The 9,740-nt window shown below is 39.8% G+C and overlaps 1 protein-coding gene across 10 annotated transcripts in view; it reads left to right on the top strand.

The window, feature by feature from the left end:
* The window catches only part of NAALADL2 (N-acetylated alpha-linked acidic dipeptidase like 2), a 1,451,400-nt gene that overhangs the window by 748,122 nt on the left and 693,538 nt on the right, over positions 1–9,740 (top strand). For all 10 annotated transcript variants that reach the window (XM_073578823.1, XM_073578822.1, XM_073578821.1 and 7 more), the window contains one exon: positions 5,294–5,419. In XM_073578823.1, coding sequence (XP_073434924.1) covers positions 5,294–5,419 — 126 coding nt within the window. The remainder of the gene's footprint in view (positions 1–5,293; positions 5,420–9,740) is intronic.

Genomic DNA, 9,740 nt, shown 5'->3' with positions numbered 1-9,740 from the left:
AACTCTGAAGGAGCTGCTGAGTTCCCAAGCAGAGACTGGAGTATCTGTCCTTACGACCACAAGAGGTCGTACACTCCATAAGTGTGGCCTTTAAGGAAGAGTGGGCAGAAAAAAAGCCTGTATTTACACACAACAATTGTAAGGCTCATTTTGAGTTTGCCAAAAGACATGTGGGAGGTGCTCCAAATGTATGAAGGAAAGTGCTGTGGTCAGATGAGACCAAAATTGAAGTATTTGGCCACCAAGGTAAATGCTATGTCTGGCGCCAAACCAACACAGCTCATCACCCCAAGAACAACATCCCCACAAGGAAACATGGTGGTGGCCGAATGAATCTGTGTGGATATTTTTCATCAGCAGGTACAGAGAAAATGATCCAAGTCGAGAAGAATATGCATAGTGCCAAATACAGGGATATTCTTGAGCAAAACCTGTTTCAGTCTGTCAGTGATTTGAGACTAGCATGATGCTAAAGCAACACTCCAGTGGTTTAAAGGGAAATGTGTAAATGTTTTGGAGTGGCTTAGTCAAAGCCCACACCATAATCCAATTGAGAATCTGTGGTCAAACTTGAAGATTGCTGTAGTGTACACCAGAGAAAACGATCTAATTATATGGAGCTGGAGCAGTTTTGCCATGAGGAATGGCAAATATCCCAATGGAAAGATGTGGAAAGCTCATAGAGACTTATCCAAAGTGAGTTGCAGTTGTAATTGCCTCAAAAAGAGGCTCTACAAAACACTAATTTTATGGGTGATTAGTTATGCAAACTTAAGTTTTTAGTTATTTTATCCTGTTAGTTGTTTGCTTCACAATAAAAAAGAGAACCAAATGTTCACAGCTGTATGCATGTTCTTTGCATGAACTGATGCGAACCCCCAAAAAAGTGAAATTATAGATTGTGAAGAAGCAAAGCACTAACTTCAAGCCCCCGGCAGTCATCTTTTATGCAGCTGGTTACAAAACTTAAGGGGGACCTTTTTTATTGAATTATTTATTTAGTACACACTACACAAACAGTGCATGCTGACTGCAACTCCCATCAATGTTGCCTGATATCCATGAATGCAGGGAGACTTGGCAATAATGATGACAGCTGCATTTAGCACTCTGCAACTGGGAACAGTGCTAATTGTACTGCTTTTCCCAGGCGCTGGTACATGTCATACTGACAACATTTTGTCAATGCTGCATGAAAAAATGACATGACTGCATGTTTTTCACACTGACACATGGTCAGTTTGAAAAACCTGACATGTGCACACCACCATTTAACCCCTTTCCTTCATTGGATGTAATATTCTGTCCATGTGCCCTGGGCCCTAATTACCATGGACGGAATATTACGTCATAGCGATCAGCGGCGCCCACATGGTGAGCGTCGCTGATCGCGGCCGGGTGTGAGCTAATTATCATAGCTGACTCCCGGCACAATGTGTCAGGGGCAGTCATGGACCGCCACCGACACGTTAACCCCTTGTACACCGCGATCAAACACGATCGCGGTGTACCGGGGGTTAAAGGGAAGCATCGGCATGGAGGGGGCTCCCTCCGTGCTTCCCTGAGCCCCCCACAGCAGCGCAATGTGCAGCGCTGCTGTGGGGGTCTCCTTTCCTGCAGGTCCCCGGATCCAATATGGCAGCGGGGACCTCCGGGGGCCTGCAGGAAGCTGGCTTCCTCAGTGCCTGCAAAGCGCAGGCAAGGAGGAAACCTGCACACTGCCTGTGAAAGATTGCTGATCTGTCACAGCGATCTGTGATGTGACAGATCAGCGATCTGTCACAGGACAGTTATGTCCCCTCTGGGACATTGTAATAAAGTAAAAAAAAAAAAAAAAGTGTAAAAATAATAATAAAAAAAATCGCTAAATAAATTCAGGAAAAAAAAAATATTCCCCAATACATTCATTTTTTGGAAATAAAAAAAAAAAAAAAAGTACACATATTTGGTATCACCGCGTCCATAACGACCCGCCCTATAAAAGTGACCCATTAGTTAACCCCTTAAGCGAACCCCTTAAAAAATAAAAATAAAAAACGAAGCAAAAAATAATGATTTATTATCATACCGCCGAACAAAAAGTGCAATAACGCGCGATCAAAAAGACGCATATAAATATCCATGGTACCGCTGAAAACGTCATCTTGTCCCGCAAAAAACGGGCTTCCACACAGCATCATCAGTGAAAAAATAAAAAAGTTATAGCTTGCAGAATAAAGTGATGCAAAAATATTTATTTTTTATATAAAATTGTTTTCATTGCAAAAAAGCGCCAAAACATATAAAAAGACATAAATGAGGTATTGCTGTAACAGTACTGACCCGAAGAAGAAAACTGCTTTATCAATTTTATCGCACGCGGAACGGCGTAAACGCACAACCAAAAGAAATTCATGAAACGCTGGTTTTTGTAAATTCTGCGTCCCAAAAAAAAAAAAAGCGATCAAAAAATTTCACGTGCCGAAAATGGTACCAATAAAAACGTCAACTCGTCCCGCAAAAAATAAGACCTTGCATGACTCGGTGGGTCAAAATATGGACAAATTATAGCTCTCAATATGTGGTGATGCAAAAACTATTTTTACAATAAAAAGTGTCTTTTAGCGTGCGACAGCTGCCAAACATAAAAACTGCCATAAATAGTAAATCAAACCCCCCGTTATCACCCCCTTAGTTAGGGAAAAATAATAAAATTTAAAAAATGTATTTATTTCCATTTTCCCATTAGGGTTACGGTTAGGGGTGTGTTGGGGCTATGGTTGGAATTAGAATTGGGGGTTTCCATTATTTGCGCACATCAGGTGCTCTCCAAACGCAACATGGCGTCTGATCTCAATTCCAGCCAATTCTGCGTTGAAAAAGTCAAATGGTGGTCCTTCCCTTCCAAGCTCTGCCATGCGCCCAAACAGTGTTTTTACCCCCACATACGGGGTATCAGCCTACTCAGGACAATTTGCAAAACAACTTTTGGGGTCCATTTTCTCCTGTTGCCCTTAGGAAAATAAAAAATTGGGGGCAAAATTGGGGGCAAAAATATCATTTTTGTGGAAAAAAATGATTTTTTTTTTCACGTCTGGGCGTTATAAACTTCTGTTTATAACGCCCAGACATGAAAACTTCCCCTTGGGGATTCAAAGTGCTCACCACACATCTAGATAAGTTCCTTGGGGGGTCTAGTTTTCAAAATGGTGTCATTTGTGGGGGGATTCCACTGTTTTGGTACATCAGGGGCTTTCCAAACGCGACATGGTGTCCGATCTCAATTCCAGCCAAAATCGTCAAATGGCGCTGCTTCCCTTCCGAGCTCTGCCATGCACCCAAATAGTGGTCTACCCCCACATATGGGGTATCAGCGTATTCAGGACAAATTGCACAATAACTTTTAGGGTCCTGTTAGCCTTGGGAAAATAAAAATTGGGGGTGAAAAGATCATCTTGTGGAAAAAATATGATTTTTTAATTGTACCGCTGTACATTATAAACTTCTGTGAAGCCCTTGTGGGTTCAAAGTTCTCACCACATATCTAGATAAGTTCCTTGGGGGGTCTGGTTTCCAAAATGGGGTCACTTGTGGGGAGTTTCCACTGTTTAGGTACATCAGGGGCTCTCCAAACGTGACATGGCATCCGATCTGAATTCCAGCCAATTTTGCATTGTAAAAGTCAAACGGCACTCCTTCCCTTCTGAGCTCTGCCATGCGCCGAAACAGTGGTTCCCCTCCACATATAAGGTATCAGCGTACTCAGGACAAATTGGACAATAAATTTTGCAGTCCAATTTCTCCTGTTACCCTTGGTAAAATAAAAAAAATTGAACCTGAAGTATTTTTTTGTGAAAAAAAAGTTAAATGTTTATTTTTTTTTAAATACTCAAAAAATTCCTGTGAAGCACTTGAAGGGTTAATAAACGCCTTGAATGTGGTTTTGAGCACCTTAAGGGGTGCAGTTTTTATAATGGTGTCACTTTTGGGTATTTTCTATTATATAGACCCCTCAAAGTGGCTTCAAATGTGATGTGGTCCGTAAAAATAAAATGGTGCTGCAAAAATGAGAAATCGCTGGTCAACTTTTAACCCTTATAACTTCCTAACAAAAAACAATTTTGGTTCCAAAATTGTGCTGATGTAAAGTAAATATGTGGGAAATGTTACTTATTAAGTTTTTTGTGTGCCATATCTCTGTGATTTAAGGGCATAAAAATTTAAAGGTGGAAAACTGCGAAATGTTCAAAATTTTTGCCAAATTTCCATTTTTTTCACAAATAAACGCAAGATATATGAATGAAATTTTACCACTGACATGAAATACAATATGTCACGAGAAAACAATGTCAGAATCACCGGGATCCATGGAAGCATTCCAAAGTTATGGCCTCATAAAAGGACAGTGGTCAGAATTGTAAAAATTGGCCAGGGAGTTAACGTGCAAACCACCCTTGGTAGTAAGGGGGTTAATACAATGGGTGTTTCGTATTTGCGTTTTTTAAAAAACTGACATGTGAAGAAAGCTTTATGCTCCTGCCTCAGAAATTGTGCATCCACAGGAACCACGCATTTTCTGGCTGCCCACTGTGTTTCATATTGCAAGAAATTAAAACTGCTATTGGAAAATGTACTTTCCTGAGGGTACACAAATGTGAAACAGCTCCTAAAATGAGGCTTTAAAGGGCTTGGTGACAAGTCATGGTTTCTTCATTTTGAAAGCCAAATTCCTGTTTTGTCTTTTTAAAAAGCATATACGTTATGGACAGCTGGATGAAAAGGTCTTGTAATTGTCTTTTTTTTGATTGGCAAACCAAGTTCCCAAAAAAGGGATAATGTTTCAATTCTAGTTGAGAGGCAATTACTTCATGTTCAAAACACTATGCCCTTTTTCTCTCCCTAGTCAAAGAGATATTATTGGGAAGACTTTTGAAAAAAAAAAGAAGTGGCTTCAATATTTCAGATAATTATTTTAAGGTTTTCGGAAGTACTTCATAACTTTTCCTGTCCATCTGTGTACTATTTCCAAATTAGAATGGTGAGAGCAGCTTTCATATCCCACCTCAGCGAGCATCAGCCATGCGTATCTGTCTGAACATGCAACAAGAAAAACTGCCAGTAAAATTTTACTTTCAGTCATTGTTTAATATTAATAAGCATATTTTAAAGCAGTAAAATCGCTGTCTAAAAATGAAAATCAGTATAAAAAAATTTTCTGCACAGATTACTTTTGTATGTACTTACACTATGATCAATACCTAGCTATTACAAATCTTTCCCATCTGTACACATTATTTCTTTTATTTCTCTTCAGGGTGAAATTATAGATGTGCAATATGGGATGATAGAAGACCTACAAAGAGTAACACAGGAAACGCAAATCTCAAAAAAAACATCTATTGCTTTACTGAAACTTGGATTTTTACCACTATTATACAAGGTTAGTAAAAACAACTTAAGCATGCACCCTAAAAATATTTTTATTGTAAGACTTATATCTGGGCTCATTATATTAGGCTTCTTTTACTATCTAAAAACATTGGTATCATAATCAAAAAAAAGTAAGAATATTGATTAACTCATTATAAGTCAGTAGGATCTGTCAGAATATGTTAAGATTTGTTGCACAGATCAATTGTATCCGTCATAACACCAATGTCAATAGAAACAAATAAAACAAAATTTACGCAGCTTGGACCTACATCGATATGGAGGGAGTGCTCCTAAAATTCCATATCCGGGTGAAGTGTCACAAAGTGTTTACACAGTCAACGCTTTTCGAGGTCAACGCAGGACCTCTTCATCAGGACAAAAACCTAGTGGATCCACTAGGTTTTAGTCCTGATGAAGAGGTCCTGCGTTGACCTCGAAATGCGTTGACTTTGTAAACCTGTTTAAATAAAGTATCTAAGGGAAATATTTGTGGAATTCTATTAGCAGCAGCACATCCAGTGACACTTCATCCGGATATGTTCTTTCTCTAAGTCCTTTGGACTTGTGTATTGCAGCAGTTGATCTATGCATTTGTTACATGTTGCTTTGTTGCAAAACCACCAGGTGAGCAGATCCATGTTGGTTTGTGTTGTTTTAACACTTAAAGCCCTATTGTGCGCTCTTCCTTTTCCCAGTTTGCCTTACTCCTAAAATTCCATAACGCAAACCAAGGTGACTGTCAGTGTCTATATTTAGGAAAGTGAATGTGGAATATGTGTGCTTGTTAAATGAGATCTTAAAAATGTAATAGAATCTATAGATTATTTGTGATCATCAATGATCGACTTGTTACAGGAAAGAGTTATAATAACCATAATAATGTTATTGCTGCTGAAAAGGGTGAAGCACCTTGTATCAATCCCATGACTAGGACAGATCCTTAGTCATTAATTGTACTGAATGTTTATAGTATTTATTTGAAACAAGAGATAATACTACCCTCTGCAGTGGTGTACAATTTTTATTTGCTTAAACTAGAGTTTGTAGATTAAATGGAATTTGCTGGCAGGATTTCACCACCCAAGCTCTTTATGTGCGCATGTAGCTCTTTCAAATACCTGTACATGGCCAGTTTGCTACTCCATTACTGTGAAGTCAGAATTTGAATTGATTTGCAAATTAGGCTGGAGCCTCTGTCACTCCAGCTCTATTTCTCACCCAGCTCTACCTCATCCTGCTTGTCTGAGAGTCTCTATGTTGTATGATTTTACATAAAGGAGTCAAGAAGAATCAAGTGGTGCTAGGCAAAGAACAGACCTTAAGTGATCAAAGCTTTAGTTCTACAGCTTCATTTGCATATCAATTAAAATTCTGATTTCTCAAGAATCCTGGAACAGACTGTCCAGATAAAAGTATTGTTTGTCTTGATTTTGAATGTGCATCTACTATTAAATAAATTATGAGGGGAGGGGTTGAAATCCTGCTGACAACTATATATGTAGGATAAAAATAGTCATAAAACATATCATAAATAAGATTTACAGGCATAGCAACACACAGTGCCCCACATTTTGATAAGATATTTTTTTGGTATATGTCAGGTGAATGTGACGGATTCTGCACATGCTAAATGTATTTAGTCTTGAACATAGCTTAATTAAGTAACAAACTATGCGCATACTAGAGAAAAGCTAAACTATTTGTTGCAAATCGTCTTCAAGTTAAATTTCTTAGTGAATTTGAACAAACTGAGATTTGTTTTGAGCCGATGAGAAAAAATAATTCCCAGGTCCATATGTCACAATTTTGACTATTGTATCAGTCAAAGCTTAAACCTTTTTCGTCATGTATGGCCATGTAGGCTTCGCTATATTGGGTTGGAGCTATCACATAGTCTTGCACAGAGACTACAAAAGGTGAGAGTAGTGAAAGCAGCAGTCATTCTGAGGATTTTTTCAGCATTGGGATAGGAGGTAAGAGAAATAAAGCTCATGATTACACATAGGGATAGAAAGGCATAAATCACAGTGCGAAGTACTACTGCATCGCTGAAGAACATTGAAATTGGGAGTGGTAGCTTTAAAGATATTATCCCCATTGGGGCTCACAATCTAAATTCCCTATCATTATGTATTTGGAGTGTGAAAGGATACTGGAGAACCCAGGGGAAACCCACGCAAATGCTTGGAGAACATTAAAACTCTTTGCAGATGTTGTCCTTGGCAGGGCTGCCACTAGGAATTTCGGGGCCCCATACTGGCAAAATTTTCAGGGCCCCCTTGAGACTCCGCCCAGGCTCCACCCAGCCCCGCCTTCACCCCTCAAACTGTCCACAGTCCCACCGCTCTCTCTTGGAAAAACTCCACTTCTCACCTAATACACATTAACCGTTCCCATCACCAGATCACACATATAACTGGCAGCTTTTGCTTTGGCCAAAAGATTTTTTTAATCTGCCACCTTAACAGGGTAGACACTTTTGGACAGGTTCTACTCCACTGTAACCTATTAAATATTTGTTAAAATATGCAATACAATTTAGGTATATTTTTATATATTTTTCAATTTTTAAAGTGACCAATAATATCACATACAAGGAATAAATACTGCTACACCATGTCCAGACCACATATTACCACCACATAGTGACCTATAGCACAACATACAAGGAACAAATACTGCCACACATGACCAGACCACATATTGCTACCATAGTGCCCGAACAATATCACATACAAGACACAATTACCACCGCACCATGACCAGACCACATATTACCACCACAAAGTGACCAAATAATAGCACATACAAGGGACCAATACCACTGCACCATGCCCAGACCACATATTATCACCACATGGTGACTGAATACTACAATACTGATCATTAATAAAAAAAATGCCACTTATAGTGATATTAGTATTATTATACACAGGAGATCTGTACTTAGTAGGCAGTGTCTGTGTACAGGCAATATAGTGATCAATGACATTATACACAGGAGCTCAGTATATAATATACAGGTAATACAGTGATCACTGGTGACAATATACACAGGACCTCTGTATATAGTATACAGTAGGGTGACCGCAAAAAATCGATGTCGGAATTTTGTCCGTCTGGACCCCATAAAACGATTCCCCTTTCCAGATATTGAGATAGCCAAAATTTGAGCTCGATCAAACGACATTAACCCGTGCCGCTCGTCGCTCAAAGTTTGAAAAAATCCAAATTGAGATATTTTAAGATTTAGGTATTTTGCATAGTCTGTTAGACTATAAAGAATGTGACAACAACATTGCAGAAATAGCCCTGACTAGAGTTGAGCGACTTTTGGTTTTTTAGGGTCGAGTTTCGTTTCGTGAAACCCGACTTTTCCAAAAGTCGGGTCGAGCAAGATCGTCCGATTATAGGGAAAAGTCGGGGTCGTCCCAAAACACGAAACCCAATGTAAGTCAATGGGGAATAAAAGTCGGCAGTGAGAGGAGGACAGGAAACACACCTACAGTGCCCATTTGAATGTCAAAAGCATGAATTCTTCTTACTTAAGCTTGTCAACCTTAATTAACTTCATAATACAAGTTACGCACTGAAAAATGCGGGTTATTTGGCTAAAGTTGTGGGGGGGGAGGGCTGGCTCCAGGTTTTCATGTGCCCTGAGTGAAAGAGCGCCCCTTTAACACATACCACAACTCATCATGCTCCGATACGGCAGAGAAATAGCGGTATAGTACAATGAAAAATACCTCACTTTTTACATGTCATGACGAGGCCCATCTATTTCTCCATACAGAATCATTGGTCCCATATAATGTTTGAAACAGTATATGATGAGCTCCACATAATGCTACAGTATATGTTGGTCCCCATGGATGAAGCTCCACTGTCTTATGGGCCCAAATAATGCTCCAAACATAATGGGCCCCATTTCTAATGCTCTAGTGTATAATGGGCCCTGTAAATGCTGCTCCAGTGTCTGATGTCCACCTTTGGAATGTTCCAGTGTATGGTGGGCCCCATCTACAGTATCATTCTCCAGAGTATAGTGCTCCCCAAAAATTGCTGTCCCAACATTGAAAACAATCAAATAAGTCTCCTCGCTAGGGAATCCCTGTACTAGTCTAGACTCCTCGTCGTCCCCATCTTCCATCTCACTGCACAGTATTTCAACTTTGCAAGTGCTGTGATCCTGGGCAAGCAGGGGGGGCCCACTCGTTGGCGACGGCACTGGCACAGGGCCCCTGATAGTACGGTGGTGTGTCTGATGGCGGGTGGGCCGAACCTGCACTTTCATCTGCAGCTTCCTCTTTGTCACCGTGTAAGATGGA

Source organism: Dendrobates tinctorius, unplaced genomic scaffold (genome assembly GCF_039654945.1).
Source record: "Dendrobates tinctorius isolate UK_male_01 unplaced genomic scaffold, ASM3965494v1 ptg000060l, whole genome shotgun sequence".
NCBI lineage: Eukaryota > Metazoa > Chordata > Amphibia > Anura > Dendrobatidae > Dendrobates > Dendrobates tinctorius.
This window is presented reverse-complemented; position numbering and strand designations above follow the sequence as displayed.